A 23120-nucleotide genomic window follows, 5' to 3' on the forward strand; every position below is an offset into this window, starting at 1 on the left:
TGTTCCCTGGTGAGACTGTTTTTTTTTTTTAGACCAAGTTTTACTCTTGTCACCCAGGCCATAATGCAATGGTGTGATCTCAGCTAACTGCAACCTCTGCCTCCCAGGTTCAAGTGATTCTCCTGCTTCAGCCTCCCAAGTAGCTGGGATTATAGGTGCCCGCCACCATGCCCAGCTAATTTTTGTATTTTTAGAAGAGACGGGGTTTCACCATGTTGGCCAGGTTGGTCTTGAACTCCTGACCTCAGGTGATCCACCCGCCTCTGCCTCCCAAAGTGCTGGGATTACAGGCATGAGCCATCATGCCCAACCTGAGACTGCTTAATAGACCAAAGGAAGTCATTGAAAGTTTTTGAACAAGAAAGCAGTATAAAATTATAAATATGTGGTTGATTTCGCTAAAGGATATGAAAAGAAATGGCCAAGGCCAAGAAATACTTACTGTGCAAATGACATCTTTTTCACAGTCTTTAATAGTGTACAAAGTGCTGTCATTAAATTATCTCACTTAACTTTCACACCAACCATGTGAGGAAGGGCGGGCCCGCACTGCACTGCACGGGTGAGTTGTCAGCGTGGAGGATGGGGGCTAAGGTGCGGAGAGCTCTCAGGTTAGGTAGGGTGTGGAGAAGGAGTTAGGTGTAGGGCGGGGCTTTTCCATGGAGTCTGGACTTTCTTTCCAGAGCAGGAATCCTGTAGAAGATATTTGGATGAATAATAATAATAATAATGGTGTACTAAAATTAATTGAGAGCTCACCACGTGCTGGACATAGCCCTGTGTATGGTTCATAGATCATCCCATCTGCTTCTCTCGACAGGCCCCTGTGGATAGGTTCTATTATTTTTCACAGTTTACAAAGTAGAAAACTAAGGTCTAAAAGGTTAAATCACTTTCCCAGGGTTACTCAGTGATCAGATGGGATTTTAATTGAGGCCAGCTGGGCTGACTCTGAGCCTGTGTTTCTAACCATGGCCCCTTTCTGCTTGCATTTCCTCCAATCTGACTCATAGGCAGGCTCCACAGTCACCAGCGCCCTGCACTTGCTTGGTCCCTGCAGCTCACATAGTCTTTCCTGTTATCAGCACTGTTTGTTAGGAAAAGGGGTTGGTTCATTGCCATTTGCCTGCTGAAGATGTGACCTAGAATAAAAATGTTAAACCAAAACTAGAAACTGGAAATTTTTTGTCCCTTTTACAGTATGTTGGATGATCCAAGCCAGGCTGTGGAATAGAATGTTCTGACAATCTCCTCGAAACTCCAAGATTATGTTTTAATTGCAATCTCACTCTTCAGCAGAAAATAAATTAATATTTTTGCCCATCTTCCATGCCAGTCATAGCACTAAGAGCATTAGCTTATGTAATCCTCACAAGAATCCCATTTTACAGATTTGGTGATTGAGGCCCAGCAAGGTTTAAGTCCATCATGAATGAAAAAGTCAGGACTCAGAACCCAAGTATGTCTTATGCACGTTCTCTTACACTAGGCTTTATGCATCTTTCGTCTTTTTATCCTTATAAGGTGGGTATTATTATCTGACCTTTACAAATAAGAGAAGGAAATAAAAGGCAGAGAGGGTGAGTAACTTTCCCTAAATCTAAGACTACTGCTGGCAGAGCCAGGAGCCAGGCTCTGGCTGCCTAAGTTCAGAGTGACAAGCTTTTCACCCTAGAGCTGTGAGCTCAGGCTCTATGAGAATTTGTGGAAAACAAGGCTTCATCCCTCTGTTTTAAGTCAGCTATGTAGTACAGGGTGTGGGACTCCAAAAACATTCATCAGCCTTGACCGTGCTGTTCCCTCACCAGCTGATTCTGCTTGTAGGTGAGGCATGTGGAATGAGGAAAGCTTTCGCTCTTCAGAGATGTGGGGCCCTAGAAGCTTGTCATGGCTTCTGTGGAGCCAGGCCTTCGGGAAGGTGAACCTGAATCCAGGTGGGGCTGAACATCCACTCAGTTGCTCTTGCTAGGGTATAAGGAGGACCAGCTCAGGAAGGAGGTGGCCTTTGAGGCCCTGAATCTCATGGGACCAGCCCATGAAACAAAGACAGCCCAGCTCCTGCCAAGCTTCTGTTCAGGCTCAGTGAGGCTCCCTAGCAGCAGTTCCGTAGACACCGCACCTGATGGATATGCAGCACCCTGCTGGGCCCTGACCACTCTGTGTTTTGCTGCAGGCAAGAGCTAGGGTTGGCTGGAAAAGGGATCAAAGATTGGAATGGGGCCGGGTGCGGTGGCTCATGCCTATAATCTCAGCACTTAGGGAGTCCAAGGCGGGCAGAGGACTTGAGGTCAGGGGTTTGAGACCAGCCTGGCCAACATGGCCAAACCCTGTCTCTACTAAAAACAAAACAATTAGCTGGGCATGGTGGCACACACCTGTAGTCCCAGCTACTTTGGAGGCTGTGGCAGGAGAATGGCTCAGACCCGAGAGGTGGAGGTTGCAGTGAGCCAGGATCGCACCCCTGCACTCCAGCTTGGGCGACAGAGCGAGAGTCCATCAAAAAAAAAAAAAAAAAAAGGAATGGGACTCAAGTGACCACCAGCGGTGGCGAGGAAGTGAATTTTCCTGGAAGGTCCTTGTTACCTGTAAGGCAGTTGAATGTGTCCAGTGAATTATGCTGGCAGAGGGAAGAGATCAAGGAGGCTACAATTAAATTTTAACACCCACCTCCAACCATTTTCATCATAGTTCACAGTAAATGCAGATACACAAGTTAAGGGAAAGAACAGCAGAATTAAGATTTTCATTCCATTGTTTAATGTCCAAGGCTAGGAGATCCCTAGATTTTTCTTTGTAATAAAGCAATGTTAGTTTTTCTACAATTGTATGATCACTGAGGGATGTATTTGGACTGGAGAGTTAATCATGGGGGTTTTGAGGGGACAAGTTATTGATGGGGAATGAGACAAACGTCATCCACATTGTCCTTTAGGTGATTCTATCTAGTTGTGTGGAACCCAATTCAACAACACAGACTACTGTGTGCTTTGTACACCAGGCCCTGGGTCAGGTGCTGGTAGTATGGAAAAGGTAAAGCAGGATTGCCATGTGCAGCTGTTCAGGCTGCACAACCCTAAGGGGTACCATGTAATTCATAGCATACATCGATTTGTGTATCAGTTAAGCCCTATTCCTGCAGATGGCAGGAACGTGAGTTGAAGACAGTGAGCTATATGGGCTGTCTGTGGTGTCAGACACAGTCTATACCTTCAAGGAGCTCACTGTCCAGCCAATGGTTGGGATTCAAAAACTAGGTAAATCTGGACATCCTAGACTAGAAGGTGGGAGAGGTTTTCTCTCTTTCCCTTTTAAAAACAGGCTGCACAGGGTTAGATAAGATTAGAAAATAAATTTGGTGTACTCTAGTCTTTTGACTACTGTTGCTAGCTCATGATATAACAGAAAAATCTATTCCTTTGTTACCGCCTCCCACCAACTCCCAGAACCTGAGATCTTCCACCAACTCCCAGGACAGAGAACATCTCTCCTTTGGCCTTATACTCAATTGCCTCCGATTAGAATAAGCCTCTTTCTGCTCATTTTTCTTAGGAGAAAAACAAAAACAAAAAACCAAGTTGATTTTGAAAGACAGCATCTCTTCCCAGTCTCCCCAGAATGTGCCCTGGGGCAAAGGTGGCTGTGCAGCAAAGCCCAGCTTAGATTCAGGTATTGTGCTCTGGGATTTATGGTCTCAGGACCCCAGCCGCAGCCTCGACCCCAGCCTCTGATATCCCTTCTCCATGTCTGAGTCGACCTCCCTGTAGCACAATAACACACCCCATGCTCCAGCAGTGCCGATTTCACATATATTATTTTATTACTTATTTGTTTGCTTTCCAGGGCAAGTGAAAAAATAATTTAAACCAATTGTATGTACAGAGGCTTGATTAGTTTTCCCAAGAACTTCCAGAAAGTCCCCCAGCCCTGCAGACAGCAAAGCGTATTACCTTTAACGTCTATACAAAAGTCCACCTATAAAAGTCTTATGTGTAGAAAGGTTTTCTTTATTATAAGCATCACATTTTGGGGACAGGAAAGGGGTCAGGGTGGGAGGTGGAGGAAAGTGCAGGGTGGGGGTCCACACACACCTGCCCAGGGGTCATCCTGGGTGGGGAGGCTGTGGCTGGTGGGGCTCAGGTGATCTGCAGCGGGGTCTCCAACATCTCCATGAGGAAGGTGTCAATGGGGGTGTCCCCTATGAGCTTGAAGAAGAAGAGGTGCTCCAGGCATTTCAAGCCAATGGAGCGCAGAGCTGGGAGGCGCAGCAGCAGCTTGGCAAACCTGCAGGGAAGCCAAGAGGCATCAGGGACAGGGACGGGCATGCACTGCACACCTGCACCTGCTGGCAGGAAGCTGTCCACTTGGTCTTCTCGACCAATCTGTGATAAAAGAGCTAGAAAGGGAGACAAGGGAGTAACAGAATCTCTAAGCCTAGAGAGCTTCAGAAACAGGCTAGAGGGCTCATCAGCCTTAAAGGCAGAAGCTGGAGCACATGACCCTTCAAGAATCTTGAATTCTGTAGCCATGTCCCAGGACTGCCCTCAGCTCCCCTCATTCACGGTGGGGAAGAGGAAGAACTAGATGACTGTGTCCACTCACGTTGCCAGCTGTACTGGCTCCTCACATTCTCTGTGTCCCTCAGGTACCTGCACAGATCTGCTGAGGCACTTACAGCCGAGCATGAGGCACTGAATGTGCTCAACCCATGGCAGCTGTCACCATTAGATGAACATGTTTGAGAATCTTACTGTAGCCATCATGCCATCAACTTGCTTTAGTTTCCAGCCCCCCATAAAAAATATTTTTAAGAATGGGGTCTCACCATGTTGCTCAGGCTGGACCTGAGTACCTAGGCTCAAGCAGTCCTCTCACCTCAGCCTCCCAAGTAGGTAGGACTACAGGCACATGCCTTGGGGTCCACAGTCACCAAATTTTTGTTGTCGATTTGTAACAAATTGTTATCAATTTTTTTTTTTTTTTTTTTTGAGACTGAGTTTCACTCTTGTTGCCCAGGCTGGAGTGCAATGGCCCAATCTCAGCTCACTGCAACCTCTGCCTCCCAGGTTCAAGCAATTCTCCTGCCTCAGCCTCCCAAGTAGCTGCAAATACAGGCTCCCACCACAACGCCTGGCTACATTTTTGTATTTTTAGTAGAGACGGGATTTTGCCATGTTGGCCAGGCTGGTCTCGAATTCCTCACCTCAGGTGATCCACCCCCTCGGCCTCCCAAAGTGCTGGGATTACAGGCGTGAGCCACCACACCCAGCCAATCGTTACCAATTTTTATGATCAACTTCTTAGTCTGTGCTTACCCTTAAATTAGGAAAAGAGGAATAGAAAATCATAGTCTCTGCCCTTGAGGAGTCTATGGTCTGTTTGGGGAGAGGATACATGCACACATGCATACACACTGACCCACACATTATCATACACACTCGCACATGCTTCACACCCATGTGCCCGCACACACATCCTCACCACTCACACACATGCACACTCACACTCTCACACTGTCACATTCCCTCGCATACATGCACTTACACACGCACCCTCACACATACACACATCCCCACTCATGTACACTTTCACATGAACTCACATGTGCATGTATACACACCTTTACACACTCATGCATACACACATTCACACATACTTCACGTGTTTGCACACGCATCCACACACTCATATGCTCTCACACTATATTCATGCACATTACACACAATACACATACTCACACATGTGCACACACTCATTCTCACATATCTCATGCCTGTGGTCTCACACACATACACATGCACACTCATACTCACACACACATGTGCATGCATGCACTCACACATACGCACATGCAGACACACTCCACACTCACACTCTAACATGTTCTTACAACATGCACACACACATACCCTCACACACTCAGATACACACCCTCACACACATTTTTCTACAACTGAGGACATTTGTTGTGAGGCTCACAAAACGGAGAAAGACCAGTATGTGAAGGAATTCATCTCCCATCTGCATGTCCTTTCGGGCACCTCTCTCTGTGACATTTTTCACTCTGTCTGTGTGACCCTCTGCGCACAGTGCAATGCCAGCTCATTTTTAACGTTATTAATGCTACTAGATATGAAGTCACTCTACTCACAACTTCCAATCAAAAGCTCAGGGACCAAAATCACATTAGTCACTGTGGCCCTAAGTCAGAGGTTTCTGGTTCCAGATGAATCTTTACTGAGTGTCGCAACATTATTTCATGAAAAAGTTACAAATTAGAATTTCAATGTTCCTTGAAAATGTGTATATTTCTATACTCATGCCATATGACATTTTAAAGAAATGTAGCAATATAAGGAAAATAAAGTGGCACCATCTAAAAAAGTAGAAATTGCTTCCCTGCATGGAAAAATTAAAAGTCTATGCCAATGCCACCCATTACTTCAAAAACCTCCAGTGGTAAAGCGCCTGAAAGCATTTGAGTGGCATCACCATTCAGGAAAGAGGTAGTTAGAGAATAAGGAGGCTGAACTCCCGGCCGTGCCTCTGCCATTAAGCTTTATGGAAGTAGGCAAAGGAAACGGCTTCTCTGTAAGTGCAAAGTTAGACTGGAATTAACTTTAAAAAATTTTTTAACTCTAAAAAGGCCAAGATTTTACAATATCCAAAATTCTAAGTATGCCATCATACTCCCCTCTTTGTTGTGTGACCTGGATTTAGGAACTGAGATCAAGGCTAATAGAAATAAACACACCCACGAATGTCACAGCATTCCTCGCCCACAGGTTAGCAGCAAGGGGCATTTATGCCTTTGAAGGTGCCTGCTGTGCGTGCAAGAGAGTGTGTGTGTGAGTTCTGTGACCTGACTTTTGATCTCTGCTTTCTGATCAGAGCAAACACAGAACGCAGCCCCTGTGACATGCACTTCTGAAACACCTCCACAGAGTGGCAGCACTCTCCCACTGAGAAATCTGCCTCTACCTGGCTGTGCCAGGATCCCCTTCAACCAGGTTCTGCGGACCAGAGGTGACCAGCCCTCAGCACACCCACATGCTTGGCCAGTGACACCCCTGATGTACCTACTGAGCCAACTATGTATGAACACTTGATCAGGGCAGTCAGCCTCAGTCCAAGCTGTGATGGACAAACCCAGGAGACTATGCAGGGGACTCCGCCACCTCCCTGCAGTTCTAAGCTCTGCCCTAGTCCTGGCAACAAGTGTTGGCCTCTCTCCCCAGTGTGTGGAGGCAGCCCAGCTCCCTGCCAGCCATCTTCTGGCAGAAGAGTCAAGTTCCAAAGTTTTCAAAGTGATATGAATTAGAAACAACCCAAATGTCAATCACTGGGCAATGACTAAATACATTAGGATATGTTCACACTGCAAAATATTACAAAACCATTGAAAATGATAATTTGTAGTTGTCAATAATTGAATAAAATGTTTAGAATGGCTAAGGGAAGAAAATAATACACCAAACTGTATAATTTCATATCTAGAAATGCATAAACGATATGCGTAATACATAATAGATACACGAGGATACACACGAGACATAATAGATACACAATACTGGAAAGAAATATACCAAAATATTTACAGTAAGTTCTTATTACCTGCGTTTTTTTTTGTGATGGGGTTTCGCTCTTGTCATCCAGGCTGGAGTGCAATGACATGATCTCAGCTCACCACAACCTGCACCTCCCCGGTTCAAGCGATTCTCCTACCTCAGCCTCCTGAGTAGCTGGGATTACAAGCACATGCCACCATGCCCAGCTAATTTTTGCATTATTAGTAGAGACAGGGTTTCTACATGTTGGTCAGGCTGGTCTCAAACAACCGACCTCAGGTGATCCGCCAGCCTCAGCCTCCCAAAGTGCTGGGATTACAGGCGTGAGCCACCACATATTTTTAAAAAATATTTTTATAATTTTTTTAACCAAAGCATGCATTGCTTTTATGGTTAGGAAAAAAGTGAGTTGGAGTTTTTTGTTGGTTTTTTAAGATAAACAGCAAGACAGAGACAATTTCAGGAAAATGATATGTATGACACTCATTATTTCTAATGCCCTGCACACAATATGTGCTCAAAAAATGGAAGATTTGATAGAAAGCATCCAACTCAGGGCTTCAATTAAGATGACTTGCCCAGGGCTCACACCTGACAGAGGCCAAGCTATTGCTGGCAGCCAGGTCCTGGCCACTTGCCCAGGGCTCTCTCAATCTCATCTATAGTGAACTACCAGGTTCACCAAAATCCAATCTTTTCTTCTGTTCTTTGGCATACAACAGGATACATTCTCCAGCCTCCTTTGTGCAGCTGGGCCACGTGACTTGGCATCAGCTAATGAAAGTGAATGAAAAGATGAGGGCCCTCCAAGACCCAGGTCTGGCCCATATGGCCTAGCCTCTCTGCTCCTCCACCTCTTCCCCTTTCCATCATCTGGATGCAAAACACAGTATGGCTCTGGGTCATGGTGGAGACACAAGAAAAAAGGAGTCTTGGTCCCTGAGTGATGGCATGCAAGACAACCACCTCTCTGAACTGACTGCCCACCCAGATTTGTGAGCAACGAATAGATGTTTGTGTTAAACTGGTGGCGTCTGGTGGGTCTATTACAGCTTAATCTCACTAATATACTAGGCCCTGCCTATTCATTGCACCAAAGGACCAAAACCCACCTACTCAAATTCATCCACAGCCTCCAACAAAAAACACAGCTCAGTCTCTTCTGGACAATTGCTAGAGGTTGGCTTATGATTCAGGATAAACAGCTAAGTAGATATTAGACTTCACAGAGGAATAGAAACCATTAGTGAGCATTGGGAGCATGTAGAATTAATCCCCCAAACAAAATTAATGTTTTTAAGACAGGCTTTTCCATTTCATTTCCAATTTTCTATGAGATTTGAGGATCATATTTTCTCATTTTAATTGGCATTAGCAGAGAGGAAAAACTTTGGCGTAGCTGTACTTTGGAAGAAACTTTTGAGAATATCTTTTAATAACTCAGAAATACCTATACTGCTAGATGGCCTCAGAGATCTGCTAGACCAACATCCACCTTTCCAAATGAGGAGCCCAGACTCAGACCGAGCATCTTCCCAGATGCCACACACATGGCACCCTGGGGACCAGCATCCATGTCTTCTGGCTACCAACGCCTGTATTTCCTACTGCATGGGGGTTTCTATGGGGGCAGACCAGAAAGCAATGCAGTCACACCTCAAACACAGGCTCTGTGAAATCACACGAACTGGGTTCACGTCACACCTCCACCCTGTGCTAGCATTACGGTCTTCAGCAAGTTACTTAACATTTCTGAGGTTCTGTTTCTTGATAGAAATTGGAGATAATAATTCCCACATTTATTCATTTGTTTGCTATTCATCCTCTACTTAAAGATGTGTACTATGTGTCGGGCACTGTGTTATGTGTTGAGGCTAGAGGATTGAATGGTGAGCAAGACAGATAAGGCCGCTAGCCCCATGGAATTAACATTTTTGTGGCTTTCAGCTTGTTATGAAGATTAAATAACATTTCAAAACACCTAAACAGTGCCTGCTGCACTTTAGGGGCTCAGTAGATTAAGAGTGGGAGTAGTTTCTGCTGTTACTACCATTCTGCCAGCACTCTCTCTCACCTGCCTGGCTGTTCCGGATACTTCTGCTTGGTGTAGGCCTCAAGGGTGGCATAAACCTTCTCTCGCAGAGTCTCCACCTCAGAGGGGTTGGACAGGCCCTTGGCATCTAAAAGACATGACTGAGTTAGCCTTTCATTACACACCTTCCAGCAGAGTCTGGCCCCATTCCCTCTGGCCACCGTCTCTAGAGTTACTAGAGACACCCTGGATGGGGACAAGTGTGAAATAAACAAAGCTGGTCATTCGTGCCCCCTTGCTCTTCTTTCTGTGCCCAATTTACCCAAGAAACTCTTGGGGCAAAGATTTTAAACTCCATGAATAGGCAAATGTACCCATCACTGACTCTAAGGAGGAGAGCTTAATTTTATCCAGACCGTTCTCGAAATATTACCTGCACACATTTACTGAGTGCCTATTATGTGCTAAGCATGGACTGAGTGATAAGATGGGACACAAAAGCTGAATTGGCGCATGTCCTGCACTGATGAACTAACTGCCTAATTCTGGAGATAAAGCCTCTACGTGAATGACTACATAATTCTGAAGGTTCATCTTTCTTGACCACAGCAGGGTTTGCTGGAGCTGATCGCCTCCTTCTTGAAAGACTATTTTCCCTTGAGCCTCCAGGACACCACCCTTCTCATTCTGTCCCTATCTCACTGCCTGCCCCCTCAGGTTCCTTTGCTAGCTCCCTTTTCTCCCTGACCTCTAAATGTTGGCATGCCCCAGGGCTCAGTCCCCAGCCATCTTCTCTGCTCTATCTCCCCAGATGATCTCACCCCAGTGTCACAGCCTTACACAGACAGAGGCTGACAGCTCTCAGATGCACATGGCTTCTCCCATGAAGTCCAGACTCATATGAGCAGTTGCTTCCTGGCAGCCACTCTTGGATATCTACTACCTGTTTCCTATTTTAATGTCCAAAGACAAGATCCTGATTCCTGCCCACCCAGCCTCAGAACTTGCTCCTCACGGAGTTTTCCCCATCTCAGTGAAAGAGAACTTCATTTTTCCCATTGTTCAGGAAAACAAAACTAAAAAACAAACAAACAAACAAAAAAACCAGAGAGTCATATTTAACTCCTTTCTTTCTTTCTCATTCTATATTCAATCCATCAGCAAATCACAGTGGCTTTACCTAGAAATATATCTAGAATGTGATCGCTCTTTACCACCCCCTTCACTGCCACCCTGGACCACCGTCATGTTTCATCTTCCCCATTTGCCCCAGACATATGCCTGCCACACCCATTCAAAACATTTTCCAAGATGGCTCTAGCTGACACTGTGAGCTCTCTTGGATTCCTGGCTCTGCCGTCTCTGTCTCAGCTGAGATGGAGGACCAACAACATGAGAGCACTGGAGGCCAACCATGGAAGAGGGCTGAACACACACATCCCCTGGGTTTGAAGGGTGGTTACCTGGGTTAAAGAGCACAATGGCTCGCAGGCACCCCAGCTCTGACTTGTCCATCTGCATGTCTTTCATTTTGGAAACCAGCTCAGTTAGAACTCTGTTAGCAGGAAACAAGCAGGTAATGAGAAAACCATGAGTAACAGGCCAAGAGCCAATAAAATGAATTCAACCAAAATTTTTATATGCCCACTCTGTTTCCAGATGATGTACCAGTTACTAGGGGCATAGAAGTGAAAAAAATGCAACCCCTCATTGCAAGGAGATTACAGTTTAACTAAAGAAACAGGCATAAAAACAAGCAGCAGCACAATGCCCAGGAATATAACTGCCATGAACAAAGTCCAAGTGGGCTCCAAAGAGGAAGCAATGAACTCCAAGCAGGGAAACAGAAAGGCATCATGGAAGTCTTAGAAATTAGAAACGCAACAGGTACAGCAAGGTAAGGGGATTGCATGTCTAGAAAAACACAGCAGAGGGCAGCATTCAGTGAACTGGTAGAAAGGTCCGGGCACCACGAAGGGGCATGAGTCATTCCAAACACCATGTTGGGCTCTACAGACAACATGTGGGAAAGGGCAGGGAAGTAGTAGAGACAGCTCAGTGGATGTGCACATGACCAAAGAAGACCATTTACGATGGAGGCAGAAAGGGACCACGGGGCTCTGGCATTGGACAGAGAGATTAATTTCAACTTAATTCTCCTCTTTACCAGTTCTTCATCCTCTCACTCTCAATTCATTAACTACTCATTTTATTCCACTCCTTGTCAGATGGCTTAATTTTCCCTTAGTATCATTTAAGGCACAGAATTTCTGTTAGGGTATCCCTGCCTGACGAAGATGGGTTTGCTCCTGCTGCAGGCCCCCTTCTGAGATCCTCCAGAGCCCAGCATAAACAGTCCATCTTGTCTGGCCTCTTGAGGACAGATCCTGATCCTTTTCCCATCCTTGGCCCCTAGGATAAACAGTTTACCCTCTCCACCCACAACTTACTACCTGATGTCAAGATCTAATCTCTCCTTGGGAAATCCATTGGGAGAACAGTTTCTCCCACCTGCCTGGCAACTGTGCTGGCCTCTGAGTAGCTCTATCTTATTGTGATCTCAATCTTTCTGTTAATCTCTCCCTCATTCCCCAGGTTTATAGTTTCATGTGCCTAGTGGTCTCTGCATGGTCATGTGCAGCTAACTGTTTGGGCTGCCCATCCTCCACCCCAGCACTACCCAGAGGTTCATGCCCACATGAGAATTCATGTATATACACATGTATATACATACATACACACACATAATACACACAAATACTGGAAGCAGAAGAGAGACACCTGTCAAAGATGGAGCCGACCCCAGCACTATGGGCACTGCTCCGGTGGACATGTAAACCCGTGGCCAGAAGGATGCCATCCTGCACGGAAACTGAGCGGTGGGAGAAAGAGGCAATCAGCAATTCATTCCACCCTGCAAGGATAAGGAGGAGGTCTTGAGGGAAAACAGAACACATTCTTTCTTTATTTATAATCACCCAAGGCATGTACTATTATCCCACATAACACAAGCAGAATTGACAATCTAGGGAGGTTAAGAATTAGTTCAAGTTGACACAGCTAATTAGTGAAGAAACAAAGGATAAGACTGGGGTCTCCTGACTTATGGCTCTGCACATCCCCCCACTCTCTCTCAGATGCAACCCAGAACCATAGCTTGAGGACAAGGATTCTTTTTTTTTTTTAATCAGTCAACAAATGCGGATTGAACATTTAGCAGATAATAGTCACTGTGTTAGCTGCCATGGTGGATAAAGCTAATATACCTTGCAGTTTCTGCCCCCAGGACTTGACAACCTAGTTTTGTTTCTTTGGCATTGTCTAGTAACACCCAACACGGTCTGTAGCTTTCAGCTGACACTCAGTGAGTGCTCATTATCTAACAGGGATGAACGAGTGGACTGTTTCCCAATGCTCAGCCAATCTTCATGAAATTTCCCTGCTGGCTCAGTGACAAAGAGGAGATATGGCATATGTCAACGGCCTGCAAGTGTCCCAGAAATAGGAGGCAAGAGAAAATACAGCACACAGAGTCTTAAAATAGGAAGACAGTGGAACCCATCTAGTACAAGCTTGAGCAAACATCTTTGGCTTCTTTATCTCACCTATGAAATGGGAATACCTCTATTTGCCAATTTCATTACAATAATGAGGCACTGCTTCAAATTATCCTCAATAAAAATGATTTAATAGTCTTTTTAAACTGTATGCGAATTATAAAGCCATGGTAAAATTTGCATGGGAAAAGAGTCCCACTCCTTCATTAACGATGCTTCCTTTGGGAATGAACAACCCCGCATAGGGTTATTTCATCATCAATATGGTACACAGCTTGGACATGTTGCAGCTCCATCAGGTTACTTTTTTTAGGATCCCAAGAGCAATTTCAAAATTGTCCCAGGAAAAAAGGCAGCCAATGTGCTTTACCTGCCCGAAGCAAAATGACCTGGTCCTCTAAGGTGAGGTCAGAGAAGTGGGGAATACGCTTGGCCCATTCAACGAGGGTGAAAAGCTGCTTGTCAGCAGCATGACATATGTTGGTAACAGGGTCATTTGTCTGAAAAAGGAACAAAATACTGTGAGGGACAGGTCCCAGGACTCAAATACACCCCATTCTCCCATTTCCAGCCCTACCCAAGAAATGGAACACACATGTGTGTCTAAGAGCACATACCGAGTTCTCCATGTTCATGTCACCATAGGATTCTGTCTTTGGTTCAACAGCAAGTTCAGCTTCTAGAATCCTCTCCACAGGCATGTCTTCATGACCACCAGTGGCACATTCTGCCTCACTCTCGGCTCGCTCTCGGCTCCTCTGTCTTTCTTCTTGCACAGCTGACACGCAGCAGGACATGCAGAGGTTACCATAATGCCCAGGACAACGGTGGGAAGGTTTATTACCCACCTAAGCCTGAATTTACTCATCTATGAAAGGGGAATCATTATGATCCTGAATTGGGGATGTGGGAATGTTGACAGATGAAACAAGGAAAGCAAAGCTGTTTGCTTACACCTAAGGAGAATGCGGGGTTCTTTAGTGCATATTCTTTCCAGTGCCTTATGGTGACGGCACTAGGAAGTATGCATTTTAAGCTTTAATAAACTCTAATTATATCCTCTCTTTTAATGGGCCAACCTCTCCTTGCTATCCTGCAGATCCCCACATTCTTGCTCTACCTGCTGCCTCTAAAAAGCTGTGAGCATGAAATAGTTAAGTAACAAGCACATTACTTTAAAAACTCCCTCTGTCAGATCCTATGCATCATCCTTGGCATTCACGTCCCATTAGGTCTGCCCCTAGTGCACCAGCTTGAACACAACATCACCTGATCCGACTTGTCAGGGAAGATCTTCAGGGAGCCAGCTGTGGGTATTTAGTAAGTGAAGGGGTGGAGGGATGTCACCTAGATGACATTTCAGAATCAGTGGCTCATTTTGGAGGTGGGGGAGGGTACATAGGCAAAGGTGTAGGCTGAAATTATCTCAGCCTCTCCAAAGCTTAGGGTTTTCATCAAGGTTCAGTGCAACTCTCAGAACCCTCCATGTCTATACATTAGGATTGAAAGCAGACTGCTGCCCCCTCCAATTCTATGCTCTTCATCAGCAGAAAAGTCTCTGTTGGCTTAGTTTCCATCATCTAGAAGGCTGTGGTTTCCATCTTATTCACAGCAGCAATAAACAGAATTCAATACTAGAACACATTTTTTACATCCCCAAAGTCAAGAAAATTATCCTTTAAACAGGTGACTAGCCTGAAACTCCGTGACAGCTACTCCACCAGCAGCTCCTATTTCTGTTTCTCTCCCTTCCTCCCCATAGTCCACTTGCAAGAGTGCCTCCTACTCTCTGAGGAGATAATGAGCCCCAGAGGCTGCAGAATGGACTGGAACCGCGATGCCGAACGTCTAGTTTGTCATGCGAGCCATATCAGTCTCTCAAGGTAGGCCAGAGAAGGCTATGACTGCAAAAACACAACTTATACTCCAAAACTTAGTGGAGATACACCAAAAAGCTTCAAGACAAGAATGGTACTATGTCATTGAGAGAGAGGCAAGGAGGGTAGAAAGGAGAAAAGGAATAAGGGAAAGAGACAACAAAACAGGGTGAGAAAAAGAGGAAACAGAAGGGAGAGAGAACAGAGAGGAGGAAACAGGGAAAAGAAGGGCAAAAAACATGTGCCTTGGAGTCAAAGAAAACTTTTTCACATATAAGTCTACCCCTTCCTTGCTAAATGGCATTGGCCATATGACTGAGCTTAGTAAGCCTCAGATGCCTTATCTGTGAAGCAGGGATTAACTGAGATAGTTAAGGCTGGTACTCTTCAGTAGTTAACTGAAATAATATTGTAGGGATGAATGAAGCAATTATAAAAACTCAATGCAAATAGTTATTTCCTCTTTCCTTTTGTGTCTTTTTACCCCCTTGGGCTCATCTCTCCATCTCTCTTTTTGGCCTCTTCCTCTCTTTCCTGTTGTTCTTCCTCCTTCTGTCTCATCCTTACTTTCTGCTCACTCTGTCAGCCTTCATTCACTGAAAACATGTAGAAACTATAATATGTATTTTTTATTATATTTGGATTTACTGGGAAATGTTGAATGCTTCTTGTATTAATTTTTTAAAGGTAAGTTATGAGCTTCTATTTGTCTTGATTTTAAAAGATGAGGGAAAGCCAACTAAGTTAAGTTTCATTCGTGGTCCTCAATCAATGTCTTCTAGAGATTTGTAACACTCAAGGAAAATAACCTTCAAGCTTCAGAGAAAATATCCTTGGTGTCAGGGCATTTGATTCTAGTTCTGGTTTTGCCATTAACTGAGCAAACCCTTTGCTATTCAGTTTTCCTCTTTGTGCCTTAAATCTTCCTGTCATAAATGAGGAGTCATATATTGTTATTGGGGGGTAGCTTCTATGTGTCAGACATTCTGAGCTACTATTACAACACACATCATGGTACTTCCGGGGAACCCTGGGTGATCAAAAATAGAACCAAACTCCTGCCTTAGGGAAGGATTTTAACCATTCATCCAACATGTGTTTATTTTGCACTTATTACAATAGCCAAAATTTATGAAGCCCTTTCTCTGTGTCAGGAATTATGCTCAACATTTTAGATAGATTACATTTCATTTAATCCTCATAATAATGCTCTGACATACTACGAGCCACAGAGAAACTAGTAACATATCTGAGGGCATGTAGTAGGCCATGATGGAGCCAGCACATGCACCCACAATGGCTCCTCCTGGGCCCATCTCTAACCTCTCAGTACTGCCTCCAAGGTACTGGGCTAGGTCTATTAATAAAGACCACACAGGGCTCACAAGGATACCAATGCACCCATGAACAGCCTCAAAGGCAATCCATTCTCCAGTCTTGAAACTACATGTATATGACAAGAAATCATGGAAATAGACATTCCAGAATTCCTGAGGTGGCCCACGAATCAGAGGATCCCAGTCCTATACAGGGTCTGCCATGTGCTTGCTGTGTGAGCTTGTGCAGGTCCCTAGGCTCTCCAAACCTCTAATTCGTCTTTCAGGAAATGGACATGTTACATTAGAGAACAGAAAATGTCCACTCTAGCTTTAACATTATTTATCCTAAAAGGGCAACAGGTCCTGGCCCCTGATCCCAGGCAGGTAAATTCTGTGCCTACCCCAATTCCATCTCTTTCTGTGTGTGATTCCGTGGTCTCTCTGTTATCTGCTCCAGGATGTTATTATTCTTGTCCTCAAGAAAGTGTTCAAACTGAGCCCCAAATTCTATAAATCAAGATCAGAAACAATGGCGGTGGACAGGCTATCCTGTAGCCTTTTGAAATGCGCCCCCTTATATAGTCAGAGGAGGAATTGATTCACTTCTTTGTCTTCTCTTTGTCAGGGTAAATGGTGCCCATCTCTTCAGAAAGTTCCCTAAGAGCTCCTTTCCCTCTCCTAATTTTTACTACTCAGCTTTTCACTATTCTTTCTGTTTCTCCACATTCTTTTAAAAAATGCAGGAACAAAAATTGGGTCCAACTTTCTATTAAAGTACCCAAACCATACAAGAAGGAGTGCCCAGTCTCTTACAGTTCGCATGTCCCTGTTTTCCTTCCTTTTTTGAAAACATTTAATGAACCACGGTTCCCAACATTTAGCCTATTGACCACTCTGTCCCTAACTGCGCTGGGGATATTCAGCCTGCGTTTTCAGAGATGGATTAGACTAACTCTAGAGAAATAGAAATGATGGTTTCTCTGACTGAGACCATTCACTTTCTTTTAATTCAATATCATGTGCTTAATGAAAACTGTTATTGTCCCAAGTCAATCGGAAACTTATCTCAAGTGTTTTAGGAGGAAAAAAAATGACCCTGCAGCCACTGGACTCTTGTTAATGGGAGAAATACTTGTAGTCATTAGTTTCATTTTGATAATCATGGTGGGGGAAGCTCCAAGGAGTATCAATTCTATCCTGGTGGAAAAAAGATGTTCTTCACCAGCAGGTATTTCATATCATATGTTCCAATCTGTAACATCATTGATCCCACTGCCACAGCAAGTATGACATAAGCACAGAGTAGGCACTCAGCTAATACTCAATGAATAAATGAATGAGTCATTTTTAGGAACTCCTGTACTTCTAAAACTTCTGATTTCAGCATTCAGTTTAAACTATTCATTCAACAATTTATTAAATGGCTACAATGTATTAGTCACTGGTGATAAAGCAGTGGGGGAAAGAAGCAGATGAAGCCCCTGCCTTCATGGATACAGACAGTAAACAAGATAAGTACAAGTGTTACATCATGATAAGTGCTGTGTAAAAGAGACAAGGAAGGGTTGGGGGTGGCTGGTGCAATTTTAGATGATATAGCCAGGCAAGGCTTTACCAAGAAAGTGAGAATTGGGTAAAGATATGAAGGATGAGAAGAAGTGAGCCATGCAGATACCTGAAAAAAAAAAATCATTCTAGACAGACAGCAAGTGCAAAGGCCCTGAGGTGGGTGCATCCCTGGTATAGTTGAGGATCACCAAAGAGGCCAGGAAGGCTGAGGCTGAGAGACAACAGGGCATCCAGACTATGTACAACGTTAAGTCATGACAAAGATTTTTGCCTTTTTTTCTGGATGAGAAGGAAAGACATTGGAGTATTTTGCTGAAGGAATACCTTGACCCAATCTACTTGTTCAAAACCTCCCTCTGGCTACTGTGCTAAGAAGAGACTGTAGAAGGACAAAGATGGAAGCAGGGAGATGTCTTAGGATGCTATGTAGATCACTACAAAAGATACAGTTAGCTTGGATTGGGGGGTTAGTGGTAAAAGTAGTGAGACATGGAAAGATTCTGGGCATAGTGTGAGGAAGGGACAAGATTTCCTCACCCACTGCATGTGGTGTGTGTAAAAAGAGGGAAGTCCATGGTTTTTGTTCTGAGCAACTGGAAAATAAGTGGCCATTTCCTGAAAGGGGAAGACTGTGTGAGGAACAGGCTGGGGTGTGGGGCAAATTTTCAGGAGCTGAGATTTGGGTCTCTCACTTTTGAGGTTGCTGTTAGATATCACAGCGAGGGCCATCCTCAGTTCCTTCACAACCTGGCAGGGAAGGAGACAAAGACTAGGGCTGATCTGAAAGTCAGAGACCTGGGGTCAGTTCGTTGCCTGCCTTTGGCACCTCGGAAAACTCGGTTCACCTCTCTGAGCCTGTTTTCTCATCTGGCGGACGGTTACAGTTGATTAGGTGACTCTGTAAGGCCGTCTCCAGCATCTTGACATGTTAAGATTACAAGAATTTGTTTGCTCATGGGTGACATTCACTTTTAGCATGGACACAAAGAGCCCCTCTTCACTGACCCTTTCAGTAAGATGCCCTCTCCTCACAGAAAAGAAGTTCCTCAAGAACGAGGAGCGTGCTGGGCCTGACTGAACTCCTTGTTCTTATTTCCTAAAGACAGGCAGGACCTTCTTACTCTAAAATCTATTAAGATTCACCACTATCCCCATGTCCTTGCTTGAGCTCACTAGTTAATTAACTGCCCACTTCAATTTATCTGTGCTACTTAATGGAAAGACTTTTCCGCCTACTAACGGAACAGAAAGCACCTTCTGAGGTTTTTTTCCCTCATACTAGAATACCCAGCTAAACCACACTGTAAATTAAAAGATGTGATGGTTTCAACACACAGTGGTGGTCTCTCTGAATGGGAAGGCTAGGTCTGTCAAACCTGTGTAATGCCAGTAATGCCAAAAGATGATGGAATATACCAATATCAAAGACTTGATAGCAGACCCAGGTAAGAAACTCAGTGAGTGAAATCAAACCTGCAGTTTTCCCCAGAGAGAGATCTAGGATTAGAGGAGAAAAGTCACCTCCACCCTGAAGGTCAGTCTGACAATCCATTGGTAAAGCAGAGCATAAGGACCCTGAAACCTTGGCTCTGAGACTTGCTGCCTGGTTATTGGAAGAAAAAAAGGAGACGGTCCAGTTTGGGGATCACCATCTGGGCCCCAGAAGAGGATGGGTAAATGTGGAGGAGGAAGATGTCTCTTGCCCTCTCTGCTCTGGAGAGACACATTTCCTAGGACAAGGGTACATTCAATTGCAATACACGAGTACCCAAAGTCATCCTTATTTCCTATTCAGACTTTTCTTTAGAGCCCTGTGGGGAAGAAGTTTGAAGTGGAGATTAGGATGACTTTGGGCACCATGACTTCTCGTGTATTGCAGTTGAATGTCCCATTGCCCTAGGAAATGCCTCTCTCCAGACACGAGTATTGGAACTGAATGTGTCTCACCTTCCCTCTTCATGCCCATGACAAGGCACTTCTGATAGCGACAGTACTGGCAGCGGTTGCGCTGACGCTTGTCAATGAGGCAGTCTTTATTATCCCGACACGTGTAGATGAGGTCCTTCCTTATCGTCCTCTTGAAGAACCCTTTGCAGCCTTCACAACTGTATACCCCGTAGTGCTTTCCTGGTTAGAAGAAAAGAACATTCTATAGATTGTTCTTGTGTTTATTTCGATCTTTCATTCAAAAGAACCTCTTGGCTCTTCCCCAGAGAAACAGGCATATCACTTGGGCATTGGGACAGAAAGCAAATAATCACTAGCAGAGAATGCAGGCTTGATCACAGGAACCAAACTAAGACACAGCAAATACACTTTTCCTTGTGTCTTTCCTCTGCATTACTAATTCCAGATAGAATTATTAGAAAATTCCTAAAGCTAAGGCTTTCTTTATATTTATTTTATGAAGGCGACTCTTGGGTTTAGTTAAGCAAATGTTCTGCCTCCATTCAAAACATTAGTGTAAATAATAAATAAAAATATAAATGCTTGTCACATATTACCTAGCAGGAAAAGAACCCCAACTTAACTAATATTTCCTATAATTGAGACCCAAGTTCTTAGGAAACCTATTTAAATTTATTATCCTTTACCATAAAATATGAACAGAATTCTGAGTTATGAATTGTTAAGTGCTGTTGACTGTTGAGGAAATTAATTGCTGTTTGATCTTTATATCATCATGTGACAATCAAGCTATGACATAAAGATCTGATAGAAGCTGATTTTACAGCCGGGCATGGTGGCTCACGCCTGTAATCCCAGCACTTTGGGAGGCCGAGGTGGGCAGATCACTTGAGGTCAGGAGATTTGAGACCAGCCTGGCTAACATGGTAAAACCTCATCTCTGTTAAAATATATATATATATATACAAAAATTAGCCACGCATGGTGGCGCATGCCTGTGGTCTCAGCTACTCCAGAGGCTGAGGTATGGGAATCACTTGAACCCTGGAGGCGGAGGTTGCAGTGAGCCAAGATCATGCCCCTGCACTTCAGCCTGAGTGACAGAGCAAGACCCCGTCTCAAAAACAAAAAAAAAGAAGGTGATTTTGCTTAATCCAGACTAACTTCTTGCATATTTCATTGTGCTTATTACCTGCTCCACACATGCAGTTTTCAATTACCCCAAGCAGGGGCGGCTAACCTGGGTCAGGAGAGCCACCAAGCCCATCCTCACACAGGCATCATGAATCAATCACATTCCTTTTTCTAGGTAGAAGTCTTCTCAATACCAGGCACTATGCTTGATTGATTGAAATTGCAGAACTTCAAAAATATAAGGAAACAAATCATTCAAAACATATTTATGTCTGATTATTTGAACGTAATATGTGATGTCATTGAGCTACAGAAGTGACATGACTTTCTAATTCTGTTTTATTTGGGTTTCCAGCATCTCAGGAGTTTACAGTTCAAAGGAAGCCACTCTAAGATGAAATGATGGTTAGAGATAGCCTGCCTGAAGAAAAGCCGGCCTGTGCCTCATTAGTTGACCATACTACAGGCTGGCTTTTCACCTTGCTGAACTCACAGCAATGATAAATATAGGATTTTATCTTGGGCCCAGAAAACCTAGTGATCTCAGCTCTGAAATATTTGTCTTAGAGAAATATGGGACCAATTTTTCAACTGTGTGACATAGTCATTCCTATGGCTTTTCAATATTTAAATGAACCTCATAGACTTTCAACTAGAATAAGCATAGCAGAGAAAACACTGTCAGGCTGTGGCTGGTGTGCTGTTATGGCAATGGCCAAGTCTGCATGATTTGGGAAATATTTTTTGAGAGCAAGAAAACATCAGCCATTCAGCTAGGTAAGTTCTAGGTGCCTGGAACTTTCAATGGAGTGACATTCGTTAGTGGCTTTGGTGGCATTAAGAGCATAAGGAAATATTCAGTTAACCCTCATGGACAGCTACAGAAAAGAGAATAACCTCCTCTTATTATTATTTTTCAAATAATCAAATTGGAGATTCAGATGTGTTCAAAATTGGTGGGGAGGGAAATATGGGGCAGGAAGAATGGAGAGGAAAGAAGCAAGGAAAGAAATGACTGAGAAAAGGAGAAGAGAATCAAAGATAAGTTGGTGAAAGCACATTTATTTCTGCCTATAAAAACCTATTGAAAACCTAGAATGTTATAGCAAGAGATACACTAAAATATTAAAGAGTTTATTTTTCTTGGGGACATTATGGGTAATTTTTTTTACTTTTCTTTGCAGTTTTCTAGTTCGTTCAAATCCTCTACATTAGGACATTATTTTTACAATTGCTTATTTGGGAGGGGTTTTTCTTAATACTTTTTTTTTTTTTTGAGATGGGGTCTCATTCTGTGGCCTCGGCTGGAGTACAGTAGCGTGATCATGGCTCACTGCAGGCTTGACTTCCCAGGCTCAAGCTATCCTCCCACCTCAGCCTCCCAAGTAGCTGGGACTACACCAAAGCACTGGGATTACAGGTGTGAGCCACCACACCCAGCAGAAATACTTGATAATCACAACAGCTTCTGTCTCTCAGATACAAGTGTAATAGTGTGACTCCAGAGAAGGGTTTCTGAAATGTTCCCTGTAAATCTCATCCTCAAAAAATAAAGCCATCCTTTAAATTCATCAAAACGGCAGCCTGTGAACCCAGTGACATAAACGTATAGGTGGGTCCCCATTTAGCTCATCTTAAAGGGCCATTTTCCTTTCATTGAGTACAAAGTATCCAGGAAGATAGTGAGCAGCCCCTTCTCTGTGGCACTTTTTGGGGAGTGTCTGCTTCTGCATGTACCTGAGGATCTGTCTCCACAGATGGCACAGATGTGTTTAACCAGAGATCCGGGGCTGGTGGATGGGTAGTTCATGTTTCCAATCCCGGGAAGCCCTGGTAAGGGCTTGATGTCCTCTGAACTGCTGACACTGTTGACCACATTTAGCTGCAAGAGAAAAAAATACTGTAAAGCACAGAGCCAGAGTAAACTCAATCCCCAAGGCCTAAGGCAATGAGGGCATACTCAAGAAAAAACAAGTCTATTTCAAGAAACAGCTTCTAAGTACAGAGTATTTGAAACTGCCTATCTGTGAGATGAACTTAAGGGAGGGATAAAAGTGCCATAGGAGGAACAAAATTATTTCTAGAAGCCAAAACCTAAACCAAAAATCACAACACATCTCCATTAGAGTCTCTCTGCTTTTATTCATTTTACTCATATG

At 44.1% G+C, this 23120-nt stretch overlaps 1 protein-coding gene across 11 annotated transcripts in view; it reads right to left on the minus strand.

Annotated features, from left to right (window-relative positions):
• Positions 1-3792: 3792 nt before the first annotated feature.
• The window catches only part of RXRG (retinoid X receptor gamma), a 236359-nt gene continuing 217031 nt past the window's right edge, over positions 3793-23120 (minus strand). For 10 of the 11 annotated variants that reach the window (XM_063625028.1, XM_063625025.1, XM_063625023.1 and 7 more), the window contains 8 exons: positions 22699-22843; positions 19867-20046; positions 13772-13932; positions 13525-13654; positions 12379-12511; positions 11061-11152; positions 9640-9745; positions 3800-4281 (listed from right to left, as the gene is read on the minus strand). In XM_063625028.1, the coding sequence (XP_063481098.1) occupies positions 4134-4281; positions 9640-9745; positions 11061-11152; positions 12379-12511; positions 13525-13654; positions 13772-13932; positions 19867-20046; positions 22699-22843 (1095 nt within the window). In that variant the 3' untranslated portion in view covers positions 3800-4133. Of the gene's footprint in view, positions 4282-9639; positions 9746-11060; positions 11153-12378; positions 12512-13524; positions 13655-13771; positions 13933-19866; positions 20047-22698; positions 22844-23120 lie in introns of all 11 variants that reach the window. The other variant, XM_063625032.1, reaches the window with a different exon arrangement.

Source organism: Symphalangus syndactylus, chromosome 12, assembly GCF_028878055.3.
Source record: "Symphalangus syndactylus isolate Jambi chromosome 12, NHGRI_mSymSyn1-v2.1_pri, whole genome shotgun sequence".
NCBI classification, from domain to species: Eukaryota; Metazoa; Chordata; class Mammalia; order Primates; family Hylobatidae; genus Symphalangus; species Symphalangus syndactylus.